The sequence below is a fragment of the Struthio camelus genome, chromosome Z (genome assembly GCF_040807025.1).
Source record: "Struthio camelus isolate bStrCam1 chromosome Z, bStrCam1.hap1, whole genome shotgun sequence".
NCBI classification, from domain to species: Eukaryota; Metazoa; Chordata; class Aves; order Struthioniformes; family Struthionidae; genus Struthio; species Struthio camelus.
Genome location: NC_090982.1, coordinates 59,041,910 through 59,069,785, shown reverse-complemented (window position 1 = coordinate 59,069,785; position 27,876 = coordinate 59,041,910). Strand labels below are relative to the sequence as shown.

General features: G+C 41.1%; 2 protein-coding genes across 10 annotated transcripts; one reads left to right on the top strand and one right to left on the bottom strand.

The window, feature by feature from the left end:
• Positions 1-461: 461 nt before the first annotated feature.
• LOC104152972 (small ribosomal subunit protein uS12) lies at positions 462-3,224 on the bottom strand. The gene is made up of 4 exons (XM_068928411.1): positions 3,029-3,224; positions 2,587-2,746; positions 998-1,118; positions 462-657 (listed from the first exon to the last, which is right to left on the bottom strand). Exons 1-4 carry the CDS (start codon positions 3,030-3,032, stop codon positions 511-513), a joined length of 432 nt encoding a protein of 143 aa, XP_068784512.1. The 5' UTR covers positions 3,033-3,224; the 3' UTR covers positions 462-510.
• LOC138064685 (V-type proton ATPase subunit S1-like protein) lies at positions 3,031-27,876 on the top strand. 9 transcript variants are annotated; one of them, XM_068928408.1, is made up of 9 exons: positions 3,374-3,457; positions 3,781-3,844; positions 5,611-5,704; positions 14,991-15,031; positions 15,817-15,878; positions 17,650-17,891; positions 21,801-21,851; positions 23,258-23,501; positions 25,046-25,662. In XM_068928408.1, exons 5-9 carry the CDS (start codon positions 15,837-15,839, stop codon positions 25,346-25,348), a joined length of 882 nt encoding a protein of 293 aa, XP_068784509.1. In that variant the 5' UTR covers positions 3,374-3,457; positions 3,781-3,844; positions 5,611-5,704; positions 14,991-15,031; positions 15,817-15,836; the 3' UTR covers positions 25,349-25,662. The 9 variants fall into 9 exon arrangements, with proteins under 9 accessions (XP_068784503.1, XP_068784510.1, XP_068784506.1 ...); XM_068928409.1 differs by lacking the exon at positions 5,611-5,704 and having other exon boundaries at positions 3,186-3,457; XM_068928406.1 differs by lacking the exon at positions 5,611-5,704 and having other exon boundaries at positions 3,351-3,457; positions 3,781-3,863.

Below are 27,876 nucleotides of genomic sequence, written 5' to 3'. Positions count from 1 at the left end.
AAAAATATTATAGTTTTGCTTTACCATTTTAAGAACATTAGGAACTTTTGATATTTAAAGGCTGACTAGGAAGGAAATAGATGAATTAATAAAATGAATATATTGAAACAGACTATGCCGTTCAGTGCACAAAGCAAACAAACATTCACTAATGTGTTAAGATCTTCCAGGAACAGAGATTTGAGATGATAGTACCGTAGGTTTTGCCATTTCTTGTTTTGATTTTTAAACTTACGTAGGACTTGTGAAAATTCTGGTATAAGGTTTTTTTTTTCCCTTTTGATCATATTCCTCAAAATAAGTTATGCCTCTCTGATCCAAAATCAGAGAAGCACTCAGTTTTAGCGTCATCTATAGCCAAATCATTCACTCAAACACGTCACCCAATGTTTAATAATACACAGAGTGAAGGGTTTGTATATACAAACCCTTCATTTATGACATAGAAAGCCACACAAATATTTATCAAATTAAAACGTTTATTAGTACTCTAGCTGGCACAAAAGGAATTTATGATCTTGGTCTTTCTTTCTTGCCTTTGTACAAGGCTAATAGAGAAACATTGGCTACTTTGACAACCTTGAAACGAACTCCAGGAATATCACCAACAGCATGACCCTTCCGACCAAAACCAGCAACGAGAACTTCATCGTTTTCCTAGAATTAAGCAGTTATCAGATTGTTAAAAACAAAAACTGACAGACTTCATTGAAGTAACAACTCAAAAAAGAAGTTTAAGGCTAAAGTCAAGACTTGCTTTCATAAATTTACATGCATATGTACAATATGGTGTAACTAAACCAAGAGTTTGCTGAAGAGGCCTCAAGCTTGAAAATTCAAGCTCAATTATTTCACAGTCTACATGACTAAGCAGAAGAGCATGGTAGCTTCCAGATGATTAAGATCCCCCAAAGTGTAGGGCCAATAACTTAACTACTTCTAAGCACAGTTGCACCGGGACAGTTATTTGTACTAATTTTGGATGAAAGTTACTCACCTCAATGAAGTTCAAGCAACCGTCGTTGGGAACAAAGGCTGTTATTTTTTTGCCATTCTTGATCAGCTGGACCCTGACACATTTCCTAATAGCAGAATTGGGCTGCTTAGCTTCCACACCACTGAAATTACAAAGGAATTGCTTTAAAAATCGTCAATATACTAATTCACAAAGCTCTAAGAAACTCGGACGGGTTCATTTGACATAGCAGTAAAACTGTACACCAGCAACAATTTCTTCAGGGAACTACAGAAAGTCCTAGTCATCACAAGTTTTGTACAACTAAACTGTTAGTCCCTGCAGGCTGCAGTTAGGCACTGTTTCATTTACCATACAGGAAATTCCCAGGCCCTGGAGCACCACTGTCTTTAATGCTAAACTGTCAGAATGGTCCCTAGCATGCTTTTGACCTCTCCCCACTAAAATTCTCCCAAACAATTCCTCAGCAGAGCTAGGGAGTCCAAAGATTTCAGGGGCTACTTTTAAATGGGGTCTGCACTAAGTGCCCTCTGAGACCCTGGCAAAGACAGTTTCCTCGCACAGCTATGGCTGTTCCATGCCAGTTAGTCTCCGTGCCAAGAATCTCCCTGGGCAGTATATTACTGCGTAAATGTAGCCGCAACATACTACTCTCCTCAGCCTACAGACACAGTTGCAATAATAGGTTATGGCATCCATCTTCTACTTTTTCTTTTGTTGTCATGTTTCTGGCCCCACCTAGGTTAGGTGCTTAGCACTGAAATAAATAATTTTGCAGGGAAGCTGTCATCCATCCAGCGGTAGCTGGGTGGAAACTATTCTTTTCCTTTGGAGAACTCTAGTACTGTTACATAACCACTTCTAAATTTAAAATGTTTCAGTTAGCTTAGCAGATAAGTCCACCAACCCCCTCCAAAATCCCACAGCTTATCTTAAAACTCCCAGTATAATCTGATTTGTTTTCTGTGAAATCTGATTTCTGACATCTGATAAAACCAGCTTAGCTTGGAAATAAAAATCTAAATGTTAAAATTTCAGTAACCAACCTCTTAACATTTGTAATTCTTTCCATGTATCATTAAGTCTTCCCTCACCAGCTCTTCTCTTGTACAGGTCTAAGATTGTAACTACTTTCTAGACATCATATGCTCATGTTAAAGGTGTCATCTGCTTTCTAAAGAAAAAAGTACTTCTTGAGGAGATGAATCAGCATACCCACGGTTGTTCTAAAGTAAAGGTACATTCAAAATAATCCTTGAGAACTACAGTAAAAATTCACAAACATGTAAAGCAACACTTGTGTTTTTTTCAGAGACAAGTTTAGGATTCAGTGAAAAAGACTACCTCACGGTACTGTTCGAATTAGGAGGATTGTAAACAGTAGAAACCAGGTAAAGCACTAATATTACTGTGCATACTTACCAGAGACGCAATGGGAAAGTCAAATTTTGTTGGGAATGTTTTCAAAGAAGCACCCAACAGAGCCAATATTAGAGGCTGTGACAATAACCAGTTATGGCAGCTAAACTGACTCGGGTTGAGAAGATGGTTGTCAGTGGTGCAGCCCCCACCTCTTGGTGTCTCGGGTGAGAACTTAAGACTTCACTTACACCTTCTCCAGGACGATGCCCTTGGCGTGGGACGCGCCGCCGAAGGGGTTGGCCTTCAGCGCGGTGCCCAGGTGGGCCTTCTTGTACTGCTTGTCGTGCCACTTCTGGTCGCGGCGGTGGCTGCGGAGCTTGCGGGCGGTGCGGAGCCCCCGGCACTTCCCTGGAAAACACGGGGCGGCAGCGGCGCAGCCGGAGTTAACGCGGCGACGGGCGGCGGGGCACCATAAAGCGGTTGGGCCGGCGAGGACAACACGGCGCCGCTAACAAGCGGCCCGGGGGCAACTCTCCGTACGCGGAGACGGCCGCGAGCTGCCCTGGGCCCCGCGCACCCCGCCTGGCGCGGCGGCGGCGGGTGTCCCCCTCCCCCGCCGGCCCGGCCCGGCCCGGCCCGGCCCAGCCGCCGCCGGGGGCCTGGTCCCGGGGCCCGCGCCCGCACACTCACCCATGGCGCCGCGTGCTGCTGCCGAGACCGGGCGGAGAGCGCCCACAACGCACCGCGGCGCGGCATCCAGCTGCCGGGCCCGCCCCCCGAGCTGTCCCCGCGCTGCCCGCCCCGCCGCGCCCGCCCCTGCGCTGCGCCGCCGGCACCGGCGCCTCCAGAGCAACGCGAGCGGGCAGCCGCCCCGCCACGCCGCCGGTAGTTCGGGAGGCCGCCAAGGCGGAGCCGCCTTCGAGGCGCGCGGGAGGGGGAACTACAGATCCCAGGATGCCTCACGCGGCACCCGCCATTTTGGCCCCATTCCTCTCTGCTCTCCCTGGGAGGACGGTGACGTCAGCGCCTCGAGGCAGGCGGAGAGGCTGGGGCGCGACCGTGGCTGCCTCCTCCTAACGGCCGCCTCAACCGCCGTGTGGGCGCCCGTCGGCTTACTGGGTAGGGGAGCCAAAGGGGACCGGACTGCAGGCACCCACCTCCCGAGAGCGGTCCCTCTGTAAGCAACCATATTGGCAGCTTTATCCCCCAGCCGTGTCCTCCTGAGAGAAGGGAGCTGCCCCTGGCTGCCCTGCGCGGAGTGGCGTCCTGGCTTCCTCACAGGCGCCCTCCTTTAATTGCTGGAGGGAATGAGTGTGTCTTGTCATTGCTCTCTCCCGCTACTAGTTTCATAGTCCCAGAATTTTCTTAGCAATTGGTATGCAACATAGCCTGTCTGGTAACGTGTAAAATCATTTCGGTGTTTCCTTAAATTCCTCTTCCAGCTGACAGAACAAAAAAATAAAAGGAGCGTTACTGATGTGACTATGCTGGCTCATATCTAAGCATGTGAGTCGCCATTTCAATGGTAAATACTTTTTTTTTTTCAAATCACTAATGGATGTGGTACAAACGCACCAATCTATAACTGCTATTGTTATATTTGCTGAGGGAGTGGAGAAGCTCTAGTGTTCGGCCCTACCTTTGCAGTGGTGTAATAGAAACTGTGCTTTTTTTTTTTTTTCCTCTCCTTCTGAAAGCAGGCCAAGAGTAGGTCTGCCAGTCTGCATCCGCACAGAGCAGTTTGCCATAGAGCGTGACTGTGTATGGAGATTTCTCAGGAGAGGATGGGATTCTTTGGGTCATTAGGAAAGGAGGCGGGAAAGAGTGATTCATAACAGGATTAATGTCTGTAACATCCCAGACAGCATGGTGGAAATTAAAGTTGAAAGGCCTGTGGGCAGATTTTGCCCAGGGAGGTGATTTTACTAGAACTGAGACAAGCTTCTGCTCTATATAAAGACCCACTCTCTATCTATCCATACTTGCGTTGTATTTCAGGGATAAGTTTGTTGCCTGTATCTGCACCAGATGAACATTGAATGTCTTGAAGTACGAGAACAGTAATGATGTATTAAGTGCTTATACCTAGCGCAGTGGTTACCGTCTACTTTGGTTGAGGCATGTTATTTTATGAGCTGCTCAGTTCACGGTGACCTGATGTGTCGTCTGAAGGCAATGGTAAACAATGTTGAAAATAAATCATGCCATTGTCTGCCTGAGGAGATGCTAGCCAAAGAGATAAATTATCTGTATTTGAAATTATGTCTGCAGTCTCATTTGTTGCATGCAAACTCAATGTGTGTATAATCATTGCAGCATCAGGCAGAACAGTTGTCATCTCTAGGTCTCCATCAACATTTATGTAATCATTCTGTTTGACAGAGGGTTTGCTGGACTGTGGTGACACATTCAGGGATGTGTGAGAAGCCAGGAATACTGATTGGCTAACCTGTCAGTTTCTATGATCTTTTGCTTCACAGACCTCACAAAATTGTTAGTCCCTATACCAAAGATAATTGCTGACTGCTTAACTACCTTTGTGCAAGATAGAGTGAAAAAACAAAAAACCTAAGGTTTTAAGCAGAATAAAATTTCCTACTGTATCTCCTCTCTGGCTGTAGTACACTTTGCAATAGAAATGTTTTAACTACCACTGTCTTCAGGAAAAAAAAGAAAAGAAGTGATAGCTGCTTTATCATCATGAGACTTAAGCTGTTCATGAAGAGTGGTCATTAGTGAAAACTTATTGCTAGATAGGGAGAAGATAGTGATAAAACAGCTGTTTAATCTAATTTGAAATATTAGCTAGTTTCAAACTACCCTCCTCTTGTAAGATGTAAACACAATTTTTAAATTCCTGTTGACTATGTCCTTGAGGAAGTTCACAGAATGTATTTATGGACTTGAATGTGTCCCCGTGTGTTCCATAGCACAGTGTTTAGGCTTTGCCCGTGATCCCAAACTCTTGTCATCCTTTGTCCACTGTGTATGTATATAGTTGAAGCATAGTAAGGGAATGACCAGACTTTGCTAGCCTGTTTCATTTCGGTGCAAGACAGGCAAATGTAGGTGGTAATTGGTCAACTGAATCTCAAGAGCTCCTTAAATTACATCTTGTCGAGTAACCTCTGTTCAACCTTGAACCTCTGTTCAAGAGGTTCTTTTTTATAAATTCAGTAATGTTGTGGAGATAGTTGTTTTGCCGTTATTTTTTGCAAGAATGAAGTAAACATTTGGGATGACTTATTTCAGTGGATCTCATTTCTCTTTAGATAATCATACAAATCTGTTCATTTCTGAAGCTCATAAAAAGAACATTTTTAAGAACTACATCAAATGCTTAATACTATCAGCAAGTGTCAAGAGGTAAGGAAAGGCTTTTTCTTCATGCTCTTTTTCTCAGTATTTCAGGTTATGGCTGCTGATTAATGTATTACTGTCAGCACACATAACAGTAGTACTGAGGAAGTCGTCATATTTTCACTGATTTATCCTGGCTTAACCTAGGTTAGCAGTTTGGCATGCATTTTTTCTTTGTTGTCTGCAAAAAAACCCTTGTTTTTGAGCAAATTAACATATACTACGGATCAGGAGTACTGAAAAGTTTAATACGTTAGTGGCTTGATGGCTTAATAATTTTATAAAGGTGTGTGGCCCTTCTGCCTCCTCCCAGGGCTGCCTAAAATTCTTACTTGAGCCATGTCTATTTACTGATGTAATTATTCTGAATTCAGCATCATACATTTCTTGTGCTTCACAGAAATTTTAGAGATTATTCTCAAGCAGTACTTGTGTATCACTGTACTCCCTCATCTCATTTCTCAGGCTGGGATTCTCAGATAAGTGTCTGGATTCCTCCTTAAATTGGATAGAAGGAGTACTATTGAAGACAAGCTGTTGAGAGATTTTAAGACTAGTGCATACTCTGTATTAGTAAAGAGAAATTAATTAAGATGGTAAATCCTTTTTAACAGTTATGATGCTAAAGCCCCTATCTTAATCTTGCATCTGGAATGCAGTAGGCAAGAGCTCTTAATCAGTGAAGTAGGGCTTATGTGGTCACATCAAGCAGGTATCTGACGTTTGCTGACAAGCAAGAAAGTAGTGTGTGTGTCTGGGTATGTATGTGCATGGATATGTGTATATGTGAGCAGACAGCTGTTTGCAGGAGCAGATTGTGACTATCTCCTGTGTGGATATTTAAATGGAAAAGGGCACAGTGGAAAAGGGCACAGTGCGGAAACTCAGCTCAGCTAAGCACTAGCCTGAGCTTTCTTTCAAGTGTAAGCTGTCCATCCTGAAGTCCTTTACTAAGAACCTAATTCAGCCAGGGCCTTGGAGTTTCCTCCAAACCCGGTCATAGGTTCATTGCTCTATTCGTGCATGTGGTCAGGCTGGAAGTGAGCAGGCTAAATATCGCTAAAGTGGCACCTGACCCACAAGCCAATATCCCAGTCCTGTGCAGATGCTTTGAGTTCAGGCTGCAGTTAGTGAGCAACGTGTGGAGAAAGCATGTTGGGTCATAGGATATGGCTTGCTCCAGTCTACCCTCCACATTGGTGCACAGGCAAAGCAAATCCTTCCTCAAGGACTGGGTCATGGACTGTGGAGGATCTAATTTCTTCCTGGTGAAATTAGTCATTGGCTACATGGGAAAACAGTGAGACCTGGGGGAGTGAGCTAGGAGATCCTGGATTTTGCTTTGATTTTGCTATTCATAACATGATCATTTTCTCACAGATAAAAAAGGAGAAAATTTGAGGTTGGAAAGATAAAACCTAATTAGAAGTGTAGCAGCATTTTGCAAGCTAGAATAAAGTGTTAATTCAGAGATGAAAAGGAAGGCAAAGAATTCTGGGGCAGAGGGTGTGGAAATGGAGCGAAAGACAAAAACGCAAGCTCAGGAACAGAAAGACATAAAAGGAGAGGTGCCTTGGAAAGATCATTTGAGGCCAGCTAGGAAGAAAGGAAGTAAACTGAGAAAGTAGCAAGGACTGACAAGTAGGGAATGATGTAGAATATGCAAGTCAAGGCCAGCCTTATGATTTCAGACGTTTCAGTCAAGTGTGTGATTTGAATTTCTGGAGAGAGACGTTTATAGAGAGTTTATGCCTTGCCATCATAGAGCAAGATACAGCTGATGTATATTTTGAGAAGGCTGAATAGGACAACGAGTCTATAGAAGAGGTATCCATGCCTGCAACCCAGAATGATGCCAGTTCCCAGGACCAACCTGCCGTGTTCATAGTGATGCGTATGGACCTTTCAGTTTGACAATCCGAAAACCAAAGTGCTGTAATTCGGACACTTAACAACTACTGTCCTACTTAGAGTTAAGTATAAAAGCAATTGAGCATGAAGTTGAACACCCACAAACTAAATCAGCTCTGAAAAAAGGAAATGGCTTTTGAATATTTGACTTCTAAGGTTCCTGTGCCTACTTTCACATCTGTAAAATGGGGTAATCCTACTACTCTGAAGGTGTTATGAGACTTCTTTAAAATGCATGTAATTCTCAGGTTATCATGCAGAAGAGAAGATTTCAGGTCTGTTTTGAAACCTTTTTTCCCTTCTTTTACGGTTAGGGTCGAGTATAAATAAGAAGTGATTTTCAGTATAGCTCTACTGTGATTTTAGAGCTTTGAGAGATTACCTGGTTCTTTTCTTACTGAGCAGACAGCTCACATCCTGATACAATTTCCTCAAAACTTGTAATCTTCCATCCTTGGGGAAAGTAGAATGTGCCAGCGGTAGGTGTGCACACTCAGTATAAATCTAAGCATGTGAAGAATTTCTTCTGTGGGTAGCCAGTGAAGTGATGAACTGGCAAATGTTGCTTCTGATTGGTTGGATGTGCTGTCTGTCACGTAGCCAGGAGAACACAGGCGCCTGGCTCTCGGCTCCCTGCTAGACCAGAAGAACAGATGTGCTTGGTGTGGAGGGGCTGACTCTTCTCAATGGAAAGAAACACTGCAGTTAGGTTTTTACTTCTGTATTTGTATGTGGGATTCTCAGTGTCTGTGGAGCAAATGTTTGCAATAGTGGATGGCAGGTCAGTAACTGAGCATATTTCAACAAACTATTGATGAAGTTGAGTGCATATTTAAAATGTTGTAGTTTAGTCATTTGTATTGTGTGGGAAGAGATTTGATCATGGTTTAGAATGTCAGGACATGTTTTCAATTTTCTTTTCAGGTTTAAAATACATGGAACTAATACAGAAATGAATTACTTTGAAGTCTATATTGCATTAAAATGTGATTTGAAAAATATTATTTATATATATATATATATAAAACAAAAATGGAGTATTTTCTGGGCATCTGTCTTATATTTCGTTACATTTTAATGATTCTCTCACTGACTTTTCCTGCTCTGTGTAAAAACAGAGTTATAAATAGCTTAACCGTGAAGGTGTGAAAACTGCTCCAAGAAACATAGGTGCTAAAATGTTCCATCTCTCTAGAGTGAATATTTGAAGTGTGGATTCAACGTGGCAAAAAAGTATTAAAATGCTGAAACTACTAGAGATTTGATTGATCATTGTTTTTAGTGCTATTTCTTTCTTTAACAACATTTAATTGGAAGCCCAAATCATAGCAAGGGAAAGTGAGGACTTTCTAAAGTCGAGCATTAGAAAAGCAAAAATAGCTTAAATTAAATTAGTTGAATCATACCTCAAAGTCACTAATAACACATGGATCAAATATGCTGATGAAGATCACAGCCGGCAATAAAATCTATGCATTTAAGACAAGAAGGACACATGGTGATTTGCTTAAGCTTGTATTAAGAGATCTGTTAGTCAGTTACTAATAAATGCGGCAATATGTTTTCATTCAAATAACTTATTTGCTGTTCTCCTCTGCCAGTTTTCAGATTTGTTAGTCCCTTCTTTGTAACTGCACTTTTCTGCAATCAGATGAAAATCTGAGAGAAAGAAATGAGAGGAGCATTACATGAACTTTATTGTAGTAAGGATTAACAAATTAAGTTGTGATCCTGATGCCAGTGACTCGAATGGAGTTTTTGCCTTTGCGTTCAGTGGGCACAGGATCATATCTATACAATGTTAAGCTTCCGGAAGTTCTATGAGCTCAATTTCTTTTTTATATCAAAAAAGAAAGCTTGAGTATCTTGTTCATTCTGATCCAGTTCTTATCAGACACAGTCCATTAAAAGTAGTGGTAGTTTTGCCTGAGTTGGAAGTGTAGACCAAACCCCAGTAGTCCATACATTATACAATAATTATGTAAATCTATCTCTCTGTGTTTCATCACAGGTGAAGCTCCCCAAATATGACACAGAATAAGTAAAACTGAAGATCTATAGAGAAACATGGACTTTGTAGATATTTCTTAATGATGTAATTTAAGTAGATACATTTAAAAATTAACGATGGGGGGGGGTTCTTAGCTAGATTTTGTCCTAATTCTGATCACCTGGGCTCACACATTTATAATTGTAATAACTTAAGTGAAGTTATTTACGACCAACGTCCCCAGACAAGCTACCCAGCCCTCAGCAAGCGTTCACGTCCTTTTACCTATAACATTGTTTTTAATGCATTTGAAGGTTCACGTGCTGTTTTCTGATTACATACTCCATAAATTATCGAAACTACTTTAGCAGCCAGGTAGTTTGCAGCTGGTTAATATTATTAATACAGTGATAATTCTAGAGCAATGAAAATACTACAGTAAAGTATATTTTTCCATCTGATGCAGTTTGTCTGAGCAGCAATATGAAGACTGAAATGTAGTATGAATATGGCTGCTTTTGAAACATTCAACTTGATAATGTGAAAGCTATTTATGGCCTCCTCACCCAATCACTCTTGAGTGCTGGGTTTATTCGCTTGGCTTACTTGAGCGGGCAAGGGCTACTCACAAAAAAGTTTTCAAGGGCTGGAGTCTATATTAACTTTTTCGGATGAATAAGCCAGACTTCATTATCTTATGCAGATGGATAAAGTTATCTGCTAAGAAGGAATTTACACTTCTTTATACTTATAATCTTATTTAATTGGGTTTTACATAGTGATTAGTCATCCCAGTGCTTTGTATTAGGGCTAAGCCAATTTCATTTGGGTTCCTGACATACTTAGAATGGTAAATTCAACATAGAAAAGACATGACTGAATGTATCTGGGCTAGTCATTTACAGATTGGTAAGGAAATACTATTACTCATCCAAACATATGCTACATATACTACTGAATTTGAGGTTATAGGGTAGAATGGCTGAAAAAGTTATTATGAATTTAAGTCTAGTGTACATTTCAGTATGCTAAAAATGTTTTACTGATTTGCAGTTCTAGCCACTCTTTGCTGATAGTTTTGTAGGAAGCGGAGAAGAAAGCTCTAGTGCTGCCTGGTTTCCTGTCTATCATACTTAAGTTTTACATACAAGTGAATTAATATTTTTAATGCGTTATTATTTTTCTATTTTTTCATGCTTTTGCTCTGTGAAACAGGCTCCAGCTGAGGGTAAAAGGTCCTAGCTGCCAGCGATCACCTGTGAATTCCCTAGCTTGCCTTTTGACTAGAAAGGCTGCTGATCTGACAACACAATGGTCACTGAAGGCCGTGACATTCCTGTCATAGATCACATACATCTCTGACACCTCAGGGTTATGCATGTCAGAGGCAGCTGACTGACCTGATAAAATCAATGTGAACTTGTGCTTGCTCAGAAATGCTGAGGGGATTGTTTCCTGATGTCACCGATACACTACCTCTGCTGTAGCAACTTAGTTAGACTAAGAAAAAGCAAATACTGCAGGTCTTGCCACGATGGCTTTCCCGCTCCTTTCTCTGACAGGAGAAGTGTACGGGAGGTAAGGAGGTGGTAGCTGGCATTATTAATAAATAAGGGGTACGGGTAAATCCTTAGACTTCTAGGCAGTCTGCTGACTCATGCTAAGAAAAAATAAACAGGAATACATAAGTGGAGTTATTTGACTTGCATGCCTCCACCTGCCTCTCAAATGTATTAGAAGACTGTCATGTGGCTGATAGTATTTGTCATACTGTGATACTTAGTGATGGTTCCTAGGTCACTCTCTCTACTGCATTCTTCATGAAAGCATGAATATTTCATTAGCTGTGCACATTCATCTATATTTGAGTATCTTCATGCTGAGGGAAGAAACTTGACATTTCTTTGGGGGTAGCATGGCTGTGTGTTGCTGTGTTTTTACATGTAATGTAAAGGAGTCAATTTGTATTCTCACAAGCTCCCAACCTGAGGTCGCGAGGCTGTGACGAGGCTGGTTATGACCATTCTATTCAGGATGTAACCCCATGGAGGTTTGCACAATGACTTTTCCTCATATGTTCATTGTATGCTGTCCTAAAGGCTTGATATTGCTTGTCAGTTAGTATTCCTCAAGGTGAATTAATTGGCATTGCCATGATATTAGCCTTTTCCCAGATACAAAGCTAAATGACTTTGATTGTCAAGAAAATTGATTGTTGAGAAAGCAAAAACAATCCCTCCCCTTTTCAGAGCAACATAAAGACTGTGCAAATCCAGTGAGGGAATGAACTGGATTATGCAACTTTACATCAAACTCCTTACCAATATTTTAGTCTGCACGTTCATCCACTGCAGCATGCCAATTTCCAAATTGGAATAATGGGCCATGAGCTTTTAACTACATGTGTAGTTAAATATAACTAAAGTTAGTATTATTAAATAATCCACATTTATATCTCTTTGATGTGCCTCACTTCTGTAGCTGCTATTATGGAAAAAATGCCCAATGGACTGTGTTGCCTCTTCTGGTCTCAAGGCACAATGTGTTGTGAAAGAAGACTAGAAAGGAAAAATAAAATCATGAAGCCCATATTCCTAATCCTTGAATAAGAGAGAGTTTTACCTGACCAGGAAAAGTCAGTGTGGTCCACTTCAGTCGTTTATCATGACAGCCAGTTCTCTATGATGAAAGTTTTTTTTCCTTGGACTGGACTCTTGGAAAAGTTGAAACCTGCTATGTTATCTGAAGGTGGCATTCTGGCATGGGCTCAGGCTATAATCAAACTTGCCCAGTCTCTCAGCTCAGTGAGAGCCTACTGCAGTTGCAGTTCCCGAGTGGGTTTAGCAAAACCCATCTGCTCCTGCTCCTTCGTTGTGAAGCAATTTGTTTAAAAAAAAAGGGGGGGGGGAGAGGAGGAGGGGGGGGGGGAGAGGAGGAGGGGGGGGGGAGAGGAGGAGGGGGGGGGGAGAGGAGGAGGGGGGGGGAGAGGAGGAGGGGGGGGAGAGGAGGAGGGGGGGGAGAGGAGGAGGGGGGGGGGAGAGGAGGAGGGGGGGGAGAGGAGGAGGGGGGGGAGAGGAGGAGGGGGGGGGGAGAGGAGGAGGAGGGGGGGGGAGAGGAGGAGGGGGGGGAGAGGAGGGGGGGGGGGAGAGGAGGAGGGGGAGAGAGAGAGAGAGAGAGAGAGAGAGAGAGAGAGAGAGAGAGAGAGAGAGAGAGAAAAGGTCATGAATAGGTTCATTAGGGAATCATAAGGTACCTGACTGGCCTTTTGTTACTTATCTATCACAATAAGAGCTTTTTCCACCCATCTCTGAAGGCTGCTCACTCTTGATGTGAAACTTCCACACTGCTTAGAAGCCTGAGTGCCCAGCACTAACCTCTGGCTCAGAAGAAGGAGTGGAGGATAGTGGGACTAATTCTGAAAGTATGCAGCCTCCCTAAAGTCTCTGGGATTTAACAACTCTGACTGAAGAAAGGGTTGGGCTCACTGTATATATTTGAAACTGCCCAGTCGCTTTTGAACAGTGTTATCTTTTATACTTTTTAGTACATAACGTCTTTCTAAGGTTCTTTCAGCTCTGATTAAAGTCACTACTGTGGAGCAGTAGAGCTTAGCTGCCTTTTGTACTTTGTTATATTTTCTCTGAAGAGTGGCTTCTGTTTTATTGCCTTTGGTTGCTGAAGGGACTGAGCAGCCTGCCTGATGGTCTAGAGCAAAGCTGTTCTTCAGGCCTGGTGTTTGAGGACAAAGTGACAAGTTGAAATACAGAGTCCACTTCTGTCTGTTTTGCCTTCTGGGTTTGAGGAGTTTGCAAGGAAATACAACAGATCTGCTCCTGGTAGCACACAATATGCCTGAAAAGAAGAAAATTTCACCGGAGAGATACAGATCAGAAGAAAGAGGATCCTTCCCCTACAGCCATGAGTATAAACAAGATATTATGTGTGAAATCTAGGCTTTGCTGAGCCAGGTTCAGTGTGATCGGATTCCCTGACTGCCTGAGCTGCAGTGACCCAGGCAAGCAGGGAAGGCTTTAAGGCTTTAGTGATGCTGCTATGGCGATTAAGTTGGGGTCACTCCCACAGTAAGTCCTAGTGGGTAGTGTGGAGCTGCTGCACTCACAGATCCCCCTACTCTGAGAGAATCTCTTTAGGGGATAGGTTCATCCAGCAATCTGAGGGCTGCCCAGAGAGACCAAGGCTTGAGCCTGCAATTCTAATATGTTACAATGCAAGTTACATCTAAATATTCAAAACTGCTTGTATTCCTAGTCCTTATGATATATTAGTCTTTTGCGTGTGTCTTTTTAAGCATTTTCCTTTTGTGGTGGCTTTGAGAGCCAGTAAGAAACAAAACAAAAAGAGAACATGGAAGCATATTCTCAAATGAAGTGGGTGTGAGGCAAGCTCTGCACTCTGCTGCTCCACCGTCACTTGTGGCCTGGAAGGCAGCAGAAGGCACTGTACAGAAAGAAGTAGGGTATGCATGTAGAAAGTCTTTGCAAAAAATCCACAGCTCTGGGTGCGGGAGACCTCTTAGCCAGTTTTATCACCTATTGAGGAACGCTGACAGTGGGCATGAGAAATGGATGTATTTCATTGGATCAGTAAATCAGTCCACAGTAGAGAGCTGCAGGTTCTGAGGAAGCTGCCATGGTTTGGAGGCGAGCAGGAAGGGCTGTGCAAGTGTTTCCTGAGATTCGAAGAATGGAATCGATTCCTAATTCAGAGCCTGGTTTCTTGGACTTTCTTTATTTTGTAGGTCTTTTGCTGATGTAAATCTACAGGGCTTGATTCTCCAGCCCAAGAAAATGGATCCTATCTACACCAGCTGAAGACTTATCCTTAAATTATACAGACGAAAAAAACAAAGGCTGAAAACTTCAGAAGCCTGATAATTGTAATTTGATAGGTGTTTCACTTGCTCCCTACCTTGCACATGACTTCTATGGGATTTCGGGTTGTTTGGAACCTTCATGAGTTGTCTTTATATGGCTGTATATCTGGGCTTAGGGCATGCGAGCATGGGACATTTGCTCTGTCCTGCAGGAATAACATGTTGCTTCTGATCCTTACCAGGGGCTGAGGAGGACACAGTGCCACCTGTGTGTTCCCCTGTTTGTGGGCTGGAACCAGATCAGTCACTCTCTAATCTAAAACATCCTGAAGGTCTGTGTGAGCATAGCTGCTGCTGCTCATGGTCTCTGTTAGCAAGTACGACACACGACACGCTCTTGATTGTTGAAAGGGGCCAAAAGGGTAATGAAGCCTTTCACCCAATATTGTAAGGGTGTGGGAATGCCTGAGGGGCGTGATCCACTTGGGGAACCTCTGATACTGAGGGTACGCTGGCAGTATTTACTGTGCAGTAAATATTTTTCTCCTCTCTTCTAGTTCACACGCATTTTCAGATCAAGATCTTCCTCAAAGAAATGGTAAGACTTTCAGTGGGCTGAATGCCTGGACTATTAGTGCAGCTGTAAGATCTTCATGCCCAGATGAGCTTTGTTTGTCATTAGTGTTGCTTCTGTCAAGCTTTTTATTAAAGTTTCTCTCTCTTTAACAAGTACTTTTTAAAAGGTTTTCCTGGTTAAAATAGTCATTTATTGACTCTGAGTTATGGGTGAAATAAAGCAGTATTCACTCATTGTTTTTTAAACCACAAGAAAACGGAGTCTAATGTCTGAAAGGTGGAGCTGGGAGAGTGTTTGTGAAGTAGTCTGTCACCTGTGAAACTTTGTGCTCCTGGCAACCAGTCAGACCTTTTTAGCTTATTTGTCACAGGTTCACATCTTTGTCCAGTGCAGGCAAAGAAATTCCTATTCACAGATACAGGCTTTTGCCATGTGATTCCGTACAACCCCCTTCTGAAGAGTGCTATATGAGAAAGAAGCGGCCTCTTAAATGTGCGCTTTAAATGAATAAATAAATGTATAGGCTGAAACCTGTAATTTTTGGCCACTGGAGTTCTCTCAAGTAAAGGTGGCAAGATATTTAATGAAAAGAACCTTGTACAAGTAAGGCAAATCGGGAAATCAGAAAACGGATGTCTTGAAGGCAATATTCACACTAAAGTAAATATTTTGCAAAACAATCAGGTGGTCTGAAATAAACATTGTGTACGGAGATACTTATTGTTTTCATCAGAACGTGCAGGACTATGCTTTTATAAATGATGAATTGTTTTGTGTGTGTGCTCATAACACACTTTCTTCTGCAGGTCGACATTTTGACAGTGGTATGAAGCCAAAATTTAACGTAAATCAAGTGGCAATTACACAGGTAACATATGAAAGAACTGAATCTATAATTACTTTTCACAGTGTTTTGAGATCTTGTGATTAATACATTATTTAATACAACAATACAAATTAAAAGAAATAGCCAACAAAGTTGTCCAAATGATCGTGGTATGATCCAGATTTACAGCCTGTAGTACAATACATCTATTTTTCTGAGCAGTGAGGTAAGACTTCAGTTGGCGTAGCTGGCACTGACTGGCAATGGGTTTGGGCATAGGGTCATCCTGAAAGAATCAAATCCTGTTTTCCATATTCAGTACAATTCCATCTGACTGCAGTGGCCAGTATTTTGTTTATATCTTTTATATGGTTGGTACTAAAAGAACAGCTGAAGCAAAACTGCTGGTTGGTTAAATTCAGTGGGAGATTTTCCCCTGTCCAGCCTGTAGGTTTTGTGAAAAACTAATGGCAAAAGGCTTTCCTAATAAGAACCATGCAAAAGATGCAATCTAATGTAAATAATTTAATGATTAAATCACTCTCTCCTACACTTCTAAAGAAGACAGCCTTATCTTTTCTGCCAAAGACAATCGTAATGCTGTTGCTTGCTGGCTATTGCATTAGGTTCTCTGACTACTGTCTTACCTTGCTTTCTGCTTGTTGCTGCAAGTATGTAATAATTTTAATTCCTAAAGCAGTCTTGTGCCATCTGTAAGGTCAAGTATCAAAGGGGTCTTTCAGGGTCTGAGCTGGGAGACTTGATTTGCTAATCTTAACAGCAAAAAAAGTCTTTAAGCCAAGACAAAGCTTTGAGGCTTAACAACATCCCTTCTGGAGCCTGGTAAGATGCTGTTGATGACTGAAACTCAGAATACCTCGGTTGTACATGATTTGAACTTACTCTCTCATACTACATGCAAGGCAGCTATGCAGACATAACATGCATTATCATACTCAGATTTGACGTATCTGCAGATGAAAAACAGTCTGTGGTGTATGGAAATCTTAGCTTGGAATATGAAAACAAGGGTTGAATTTTGAAGTCCTTCCTGAGCTTTAACTCACTGTCTCAAGTTACATCGCTTCACAGGCAAATCAGCATCGTTTAGCTGTGAAATTTGACTTGGATAGATTAAGCTTTTTCTGATATCTAGAGAGGACATGGAACCGTCAGTACCCAGATTTTAAATTTATAAATTTATGATTTTATGAAGGCAGGGATCCATACTGAAGCCATCCTGCTTTGCAGCAGGCATTTCTCTTATTTTAAAGCCATCTGTGGCCAAACTGCCTGCAGGTAGATGCAGACTTGGACCGTTTCTTTCACCTGGGCAGCTGTATAACGTGCTTTCCGCACGGTAGGCTGTATCTTTGGCTCAAGCCTAATCCTTTTTAATGTACTACTGTCATGCTTAGAACTGCCCTAGTGAGTCTCCTGCTGGGGTGAGCAGCTTGTTATTCTAGCTTTGCTTCAATTTTTTATAATGGGCTGCTCCACAGTGTGCAGGGATGCAATGAGGGCATGTTAAGAACGTGATTTACCCCAGTGATACTACACCATTAGTACAATTAAAGCTTATTTTGGCTCTCTGCCAAGTTGTGCTGGAGTTAGAAGCCTGCATGGTTCCCTGCCATTCCTGGGGTAGGAAGGATTGTTGAGAGACTTCTCTGTTTCCTCACTTCACTACCACTGCAGCTGAGAACTAGCTTCACAGGTGCTCCTAAGTGCTAGCCTCATTTATTCTGGTAGGATAGAGAGTAATTCCTGAAATGTCTGTCTTCTGATACTGATCTTTTATGTGGTCAATCAGGTTGTCAGCTACAACTTGAGCAGGAAAGAACAGTTGGAAAGAGAATCCTGGAGGCTGTTCACCCACAGCCACTACAGCCCTCTCAACGTCACGGTTAACGGCATCCCCTGCATTCTCTTCTGGGCCAAGAGGATCATGATTAAGTTTAAGAACTATACGCAGTTGGATTTGACGGAGAAGACGTTTGGTGTGCATGCAACTGTGGATGTCGGAGATTCTAACTGCAGTCAAGACAGCGCAGTGTAAGGTGGCATCCTACTCTGGTAGTACCTGATAACAAGGCCAGTAAATAACTACTAGAGGAACAAACCTTGTAATATGTGGTTTGGAGACCCAGTATTCCTATAATGGCCTGATGCTGCAAGCAGCAAGGCAGTATGGCTTATATGCTTTCCAGTCAGTGTTTCATAGGGCACACAGAGGTACCTAGCTGTCTTTATCTCTTTCAGTGGTGTAGCCAGCCTCGGTGGCCAACCAGTTTTGTGACTGGTGTGTGTGAGGCTGGAGCTATTGATCCCCTTAGTCTCTGCTCCTTGGACAGCTTTGGTCTCTGGCTCTTTTGGATGGGTGCTTGGGATAGTGAATAGCATATCCTGTGCTGAATGTGGGGGCTTAGAGGCTGGCTGTGCATGACTATGGGTGGTGGGCTACATTTTCATAGTATTTGTGCTAATGGTTACCAGAAGCAATGTAACCCGTTGGTTCAAGACAGACATCTAGAAACAGTACCTAGAAACAGAATTAGGTGGTCCAAAGTCCCAGCATGTGATTTGCCAAAGCCCAAGGGCGAACTCACTGCAGGTTTCCATGTGACCTGAAGCTTCTCCAGGAACCTGAAATTCTGCATGCCGGTCTGTCACGAATTACTTCGGCACAAACAGCTCACTGTCTTGCTCCTACCAAACCAGAAAAGAGCCATATTTTAAACTGATTGTACCCCAAACCTCCAGTGTAGTGGCCATACTGGAAAAGCATGTGAGTTTTTAATTTTCCTTGTAATGCAGCCAACCACTTCTCTCCTTCCACGTACTATACTGGGTAGCTCATTGTCTACTACCAGGCTGTTGATTCTACTCTGATAGCCAAGTGTCTAAAAATTAGGAGATGGGTACCTACTGTGCAGATGTCGAACATGATCATTGGATCTACTCCACAAATGGTATTTAAATCTATAATGACACACAGAGATTAAAAAAAGAACATGACCAAACCTAGTATTTTTGTTTAGCTTTTGTACAGTATGGTTCATCTGTAGGTCTAAGCAGTATTATGTCTTCCTGATTATACCTGTAGAAAGCATAGTGAAGCTGAGGTACAGTGAAATTTTAGTGAGGTTGCAAGAAAAGCAAAAGTATGTTTGAAAAAGGAGCCAAGCTTTTTCTTTGTGGTATCATAGTATTTAGCAAGTGCTGAATACTTCACATGGCAAAACTCACCTTTGCAGTCAAATAATAAATGATTTTCAGCATCAGAGGTAGTTTCAATTTTACATTATCAGCAAGTGAATAAATGCAGCGCTGTGTTTTGGAAGGCGAGGTAGAAAATGGTAAGTGGAAAAAGAATAACGTTAGTTTTTTTAAAAAAAAAAAGTAATAAATTAACAAACAGTCCCTTTTCTGTTCTTCAATTCAGAGCTAATAAGCTTATTAGTAATGAACATAACCTAGTAGAAAATGTACTCCTGTGAAAGTAAGGGTTTCAAAACACAAAATATAGTTTTTACAGTTGTCTCTAAGGCTTCAAAAATCAAAGACATTTGCAGTGACAGACTGCAAACTCTCTCCTGTTAGTGTGAGTAGACTGTTAAATTTCAGCTTGTTGCTCTGTCTGCCTGTCTGTCACAGGTACAGTGACTACAGTGCTTATAGTAGTGTCAGTAATATCTGATTTAGTAGTATCGGTGTGCTTCGCTCTGTAGATACAGAGTATTGCTCTAAGAAGTTAGGCCTATACGTTCTGTTCTATGTCTTATGTTGAAATTTGGGAGATTATAGAACATGCTATACATAGAAAAAGCTGCAGGAGAGAGCCAGGAAGCAGAAAAGCTATGAGACACCCTTGACATGCCTTTTATCAATGTTTCACCAGATCTCAAGTTTGATCTCATAATCTGTGAGTCCAGAGCCACCTTATCTGCCATGTCTTCTGTCCCTTCTCTCTGTTTCACCCATAGGGTTTTCTGAGCAGCCTCAAACTAGGGACATAGATGCTAAATGCAGGCAGGACTTCTGTGCTTTGAAGCTGAGGTTAGTGGGTTTTTTGCAGGGGTCAAGACACACTATGCCTACTGAGTTTTTTTTTTTTTCCCCCTCTGTTCTATGGACAGAGAGAGGAAAATGCTACTGCTTCCCAGTGGTTGTGTGATTTTAATGTTCTGTGCTTTGCTGATTCAGGATACCTCGAGAAAATACTAGTCTCACTGACTTCCGCGTGAACCCTTTGAACGTACTCTAGACTGCTGATCAAGGAAGACCTGTCTTATTCTGAGCCCTCCCTAGGAGGAATTTGTTGGGACGTTTGGCAGATTCTCTGAACGAATCTGTGGCATCTGTGCTAGAACCCGAGTATCACTTCACTAGAAACTTGTGTCCATGTGCCCCTGTCAGCGCTCAAGTATTACTCCAGGTCCTTGTGTATAAAACCCATGCTCTGCGGGTAGCAGGATGGATGGTCTGAACTCCTTAGACCCAGCGTAATTGCTGAATAGAAGTTGTGGGTTAAGATGCTGAGTCAATTTACATTTGGCTGTAGCTAAGGCAGAAAAGAGAGAAGCTGGGTTTAATTTCCATTTAGCAATCCTTAAACCTGAGATTAGGAAGCAATAAATTGTGCCAGCTGATTATCTGGCTGAGTGCTAACATGATACATTGCCCTGTTCTTCTCACCCCAGGAGAGTCCCTTAAAGTTCTCCCTTCTCCAACATTTTTTAAGACTGCCTTCTGATTTGGCTTTAGATTAGCTTTCGAGTTGCTTTATACTGCCTGATCAATGCAAAGCAGCTAGAGCCAGGAAAAAATACTTGGTCCCTTATGCATGTATACTTGTTGTATACATATTTATATATATATATGTATGTATATATATGTACATAAAATATAATAATCCAGCCTGTTTATTTTTAAATGCACCAAGTCATGGATCAGGCAACTGAATTTAATGCCATGCTTGCATGTGTCTAATCCTTAGCTGTCTATATTTTTCCTTTGTAATAAAACAAGAGAGTGTCTAGAGATTCAGTGTTCTGGCTTATTTGACCCAGTGTTAGTCAAGGTATTAGAAATCAAGATCCCTTATTAAATCATCTGTTTAGCTGTGCTTTTTATTTTTTTCAGCTTTAAGTTCTGAAGTCGTGTAGGTGTCCTCTCTCTGTCACTTCACTGTATTGTGATATCTAACTTAGCCTAAAAAAGTTATGTCAGCAGTAGAAATCTGTTATGCAGCTAGTTTCTAAGAGGGGAAATATTATTGTTAAGCTAAAAATTTCTATGCCACTTAAACTATTGTAGCAGTACATCACTAGTTTCTGAGGCAGTACTAAGATGGTAGAGTGTGCATATGGATACAATTAACCTGCCAAGGCCTTTCACTTTAGTAAATTTCAGAGGTCCATGTTGACTGTACGTAAGCTTTGTAGCGCTGCTTCACAATTAATGTGTTTATATAGCTCTAATGATGCACATGCATGAAATTTGAACTCAAATACCATCTGAATTTGTTATGTTCTGGTATATACAAAGATGAGGAAAATGTTGCTGCATACACATAGCACTTTCTAATAACATATGTAGGTGACACATGACTAAGATATTATTATAAATTAGCCTGATTGACTTGAGAAGGAGAAGACATACCAAGTGAACCTAATTATGCTTATCAACAGATGTTGGAAACAGTGAGATATAAGTTTGTGTGGAATGTTAAGTATGCAGTTCTATTCTTTCCTGTACAGTTTAGGCTTTATTCAAATTAACAACTAAACTGCGAGATTTCGATGGAATAAGATTTAATCCTTTTAATTTTTTTCTAGTTACCTCAAAGGTATAGTGAGGAAAAGACTCTATGTAAAACTGTGCTTAATCTTCTGTGCTATTTTTTCTCTTAATATTTCTCAAGTTTTTATCCAGTTTGACATCACTTTCTTTTTGACCTAGGCTTTCTCTGAAGTTTGGTGACATTGGCAATCTAAAGGGACTTGTTATTAGGTAAGTTTGTATGATAAAATATTAGATTAATATCTGTTGAATACATTGTTATGCAGTTACCTGTGCAATTTGTTTCAAGTGAGTTTGTATAAGCAAAATTGGTTTGATAGAATTGTTGGTTATAGAATCAAGCCACAGAAGAGACTTGCTTTTAATAGGGCTGTCATTTGCCTACCTATTTGACTTTATTAATGCATTTCTTTTTCTCTGTTGACTTTCCTGCTCATGAGAAGATCAGGTCACCTCTTTTGAATAGAACCTTCCCTTGCCTGAGATTTTTGCTAAATCTTGCTAATTTGCTAAATTTTTGTCTGAGAATTCTGCTGAAAGAACTGATAGTGTGGGCTGTTCAGGCATCAGACTGTGACCTACTTTGTTTGCTTCTCAGTGATCCAAGAAAACAGCACTGCTTGACAAATAATACCACATGTGGTATTATATGATTTATGTTTAATCAAGACTCCAAGAATAAACTGAGTATTCATGGGTTTATATTGCTACAACCCTCATCCTTCCACACCTCTTCCACTCTGCCCCACTTATTGTGTCATGTCTAAAATTTAAGTCATAAGCATTTTGGAATATAAAAAGTACCTGCTAGAGTCCTTTGTGAAGCTTCTAGTCTGCTCTGGGACTCAGTGAAGTAATAATATAGAGAGGGTAATAATAATATATAGAGAGTAATAAACATATACTGTAGTGTATGTGACAAAAGAGACGTTTACCTTATCCATATAAGCAACTTGTCATGAGCACCACATTTCACACTGTAACCATTCAGGAAACAGTTTTCATTAACATCAGTAGAATTTATACTGTTTACGTAAGTGGACTTTGGATCATGTTCCAAAGTGAGCTTTGAAGTCTTGAGGAAGCAAAATGCCGTATCATCATAGGAAATACATGTATGTGTTTCAAATGTGTATAACACATGTGCAAGCTGAGTTTTGAAAAACTTTCCATGTCTTTGATGCAAGTACAATGCCAAGATTACATATATATTTTCTCAGTCATCTAGGAGAAAGGAAAAAAATAATTTTTTTTGCTCTGTAGCCAGGTGTCTGGGCAGCACAGACCCAGTAACAGCAAGGCCAGTGCTAGAATGTGTGGTCTTCTCCCAATGCAGCTCCATAGCTGGACATTCACAGTGGTAATGATATCTGTGACTTCCTCACTGTGTGGGAGAACAGCACAGTCCTTCAGCTGTAGCAACAGAGAACTCCAAATCACTTTCCAGAGTCTATTAAAAAAAAAAAAAAATCTAGAGCTTCCAATAATGTGAAATGATGCAACTTCAATAATTTTGGTGAGTCTTCTTAGATTGTTCAGCATATGAATTTAACAGTTCCAGCTCTTAGTTAGACCTGTTTTTTTTATTTGTCTTTCTTCTCATACAATATTTTCAGATTCTTATTAACAACCAGTTATTACCAGCTGTCTGTTCAGAACTGGTTCAGTTTACACAGAGTGCAGCTTCTTTACAACCACTCTGTACAAGCAACGTTTAATGCAACCAGAATATATGCGCCGGCAAGTTACTCCTACCACTGTGAACGTGTGAGCAGCTTGCAGAGATATGATGCACTCCTGATACCCAGCTCCACAGATGATGTTTCAAAGCTCTGGGAAGTCACTTTTATTGATTTCCAGGTAATTCCATGGAGTTAAACCAAATACATGGCATAGGTAGACTGATGGGAAGTTTTGCGCTTTGGTGCCAAGAAAATGTTATGACCTTCCACATACAGCTTACAGGATCTCCATGGAACTTGGAATAGAAATTGAACAGAAAAGAAGATTTTTAGTTATTGTACTCCTGTCAAAGGGGATGAAGGACTATATACTTTTTCTGTAGTCTCTTGGTTGGATTTTCCATTCAGTGTGGGATGTGAATGTCACTTTCTGAGTTACATCCCTCTGAGCTGGGCTCTTAAAACCATCGTCGATAGCAGCATTGGTCACTGAGCATGGGATTCATCTAAGCTTTTATGACTAGGAATTTTAACCTTGTGCCCAGTTTATAGTTACCCCGGTCTGCCTCTAAAGCCAGGGGATAATTCCTCTGACTCATCTTGAGTCCTTACTTTCAGATAAGATTAATCATCTTCTGGAGGTGCCTGTTGTTCTGCACTGACAGTAAGTGAACCTAAGAGGACTGGATTAGGATGTCTCATTTTAGATACCTAAATTAGAGGAGATGAATCTCACCCCAAATAGCCCATTGCCCTGCTGCACTGGACTGTGTGGTTCTGCTCTAGCTCACTTTCACTACAGTGCATACAGAATGTCACTGTTTCACAGCCCAGAGCTGACTGTTCCTCGTTAGGCTCTGAAGTCTGTGATGAAGAATCTTTTTGAATGTTTACTCCAATTTATTGACCCCTTTCAGGGGCAAGAAAAAAAAAAAGCTAAAACTTGCTCAGGAAAAAAATATTTTTAATGGAGGACAAGCAAAATAACTATGTCAGTAAATAAATGTGGGAAAGTAGGTCTTGTAGTGAATAGCTGGAAAAGGGGGATAGACGGAAAGTTGATCTGCATTTTCTCACCATGAGATAGTCGCCCATGGACCCATTTTGGTGAAGCAGACAGTCCAGTTCCCTGCGTGCAAACCTGCTGAAGGTCATGTTAGAACTGAAGCAACTTTCTGTCCTTTGAAACCACAAAGTAGAATTTACTGGTATAGGCCACAGTTGAATACAGCTTTGTGTATTTTAGCTGAGTTACTCCCATATACGCTACACTTCAATCTGGTAATATAAATCTAATACGAGGGTAGGCAACTGAGAATATTTCCTTGATTGCTATGATTAATTTTATACAATTTGAAACAGAGAATCTGCAGATTCTCAACAAATGATCCTGGAAACGCACTGTAAACTAGAAAGGCACGAAGTTTACAATTAAATGTGACTGGGCTATCAAAAGTGATCCTAGAAGGTTTTGTTTAAAATAAAACTGCAAATCCTTTGGGCACCAGAGCCAAGGGGATTCGAGTAACTGGCCGTTTCTAGAAGACTGACCTGGATAAACTCTTGATTGTTAGCTCCAGCTAGCACTGCCAAATACAGTTTTGCAATATGAAGACATTAGGTTAGCATGTCTTACTGGCTTCAGGAACAAATTCATGAAGTAGTTGGTAATGAGGACAGCAAAGATTGTATTTAATGTGAGCCCTTTTGTTTTCTTTGTAGATTCAAGGTTTTAACGTTCAAGAAGGACATTTTGCCTATGCGAAAGACTGTGCATCCTTTTTCTCTCCTGCAATACTTATGGGATTGGTTATGTCACTGATTCTGCTGCTGGTTCTTGCCTATGCTCTTCATATGTTGATCCACTTGAAATCTCTTGACAGGCATTACGAATGCAAAGCTTCCCCTGCCTATTTTGCACAAATGAAAGACAATGACATGGGGGATGAGAAAGAGCCTCTGAGAAGCAGTGGAAATGAATCCTATGAACTTAGAAACCAACAGTTCTGTAAAATCTATATTTAGTAGTATGCATGTGTCTCAGTGAAACAAGTGGTATTGTTTTCTCCTGGCAATGTTCTATTTATTTTTCCTTTGATCAGTTGGTGAAAAATCCGCACAAACTAGGTAACAGACTGTTTAGCCGGTTACTGGCTGTTATTTGTTGATAATCATCTCCAAGATGCTTTGGAAAACACAACAAGATAAAATAATCCCAGTGGAATGAGAGAATTCGTGTGGGGGGAACTTATTCCTATAGCACAAAACCAAAATGCATATCCTTAAAGCCAGCTCACCAAGCCCTGAAAAGAAGAATCAGTAATGGAATCTTTGAAGTTAAATAAAGATACAAAAAAACCAAAACAAAACAAACCCCCCAAAACTCTTGGTGTATTCTTTTAGAAGGCAAGATTTTTCCTTGTTCTGTATTTGGTTCATTGACTCTGCTGTGAGTATGCTGGCAAAAGAGCATCCATTCCTTTCTCAGTATAAATCTCCCTTTTATTTAATTCAGTCATTCCGAATCACAACCACTTTGCTTTGTCTTCCTGAACAGCTTTTCCCTGTTTAGACTTTTCAGAGCCATATAAACTGTATATTCATGTACTACACTGATGAAATGGTGCTGACTGTTGCAGCAGCATCTTGATACTTTTCTCTGTCTAAGCGGGAGGCTTACTCCAAGGATCTGGTTGGAGAACAACAGACATCTGGTCCAAAGGCTTACCCTTAACTTCCCGGCTCAACTTTATGCCAAAAGAAGGATTATGAACGTTATACCCTGTAATTCTAGGTTAGCTTCTTTTCTATCAAATCCCATTGGTCTCCCCTGGAAATTTTACTTGAGGAGAGGTATCCAGTTCTATAATTGAAAATATATATAAAAACAAAGTGGTGGAAGCGCCCCAGCAGTGAAAAGGAGGCTGAAATATAATTTTCATTCTTCCCTCTTCTGGTCATTTAAGATGCTGTCTTGCCAATAATCCTTTCTTCTGTTAGAGTCAAAGTTTGGGGACTCTGAATGAGCCTGTAATTTAACCCTGGCTTCTAGCAAGGAAGAAGGTAGTAATATACTCGCCATAGCGCTTTTAGGTCACAAGTAATACTAACCCCAGCATTTTAGCAAATCTTTTGCAAAGCCCAATTTTGTAGCTAACTGTCTTTTTTATTCTAGATAAAAGAACTAACTAGTTGATTGTGGTCTTTGTCAACTATACTGCAGTGCTCTTAAAACACCTTGAGAGCTATCCAAATACTCCTATTTATTAGCACAGATGACAGTCAAACTAGATGTGGGGTCTGAAGCAATTAGTTCATTTAGGAAAGCACTTCATAGGAAAAAATCACCTTTGAAGAATAACCAGATGTAAGAGACAAACTTCTGGGGACTTGTCAAGGCTGCCTGTGGCCATTTACTGCCAAACGTTATCTGCCTTATAAAGGAAAGGAGCAAAACCATGAACGTCTGAGAACCCAAATGAAGACAGGGTGAAGAGATGCAAACAAAAACGCTGCATTCAACATGGAGTGCCTGAATACTTGTCTGTTTGGTTCCCCTTTCCTTGCACACAACAATGACAATTTTATAGTAATGTCAGTGCCAGGAGTTCATAATGCCAGTGCTAAATAGTTGATGTTCCCTCAGAGTCTGGAGAAAAGTGCTATTGTGTTTGGGATTTACTTGTATATCAGGCAGTAAGCATCTAACACTAATCTGTGATAATCTGGCTTTCGAAATTACCATAATTCACTGATGTAAAATCAGGAGTGCAGCAGGTAGTTGTGTTGTCTCTGCTGGGACCTTCCATGTTGCAGTCGTGCCTGGCAGTGGCTGATGATTCTGCTCTGCTAGGTATATTCAGTATCATCACAGTTCTACTCAGGTGCCATCAAGAGGTAGAAAGGAAAAATAAGTCAATTGCATTAAAGAGACAGGAAATATGCTGTTAAGTCGTATGACTGAAATTATGAGCCATACATTCGTAAATAGTTAATAATACTTTAGTGGAAAAACATCACGAGAAGAAAAAATCATCATCTGTACAGCCGCTGTCTGCTTGCACCGCATATAAAAGAAAGCACCCAAGATTGAAAAGACAAAACATGTTCCCAATTGAGTGTGTTTTGTGTGAGTCATATAAACAATCCTTGTCAAATGCACATTTTGGAACAACAAGGGTGTTCTGTGGCTCTAGTTCTGAAACTAGATGTTCAGTTAAAATACACTGTTTGCTACAAAAATAAGCTACGTTTGCACTAGCAAACTCGTTAACAAAAGATGATCTTTTTTTACATGGTCCACATTCTGTATAATTTTGATGCTGCATGGAAATGCAGTAGCCATTTCAACATATAAACATTAATTCAAACCAAAGCCTTCCAGCATTTTTTCAAAACTGATTTACTGATTCAAATTCAGGGCCCTCTCCATTGCCACTTGAAGGGAAGATTCTCATTTCCTTTGACTGAAGCAGGAAAGATTTCACAGACTCTGCAGCTGTCACTGTGCTATGCTAACACTGAATTGAACAAATAAATACAGTATTTTGTTG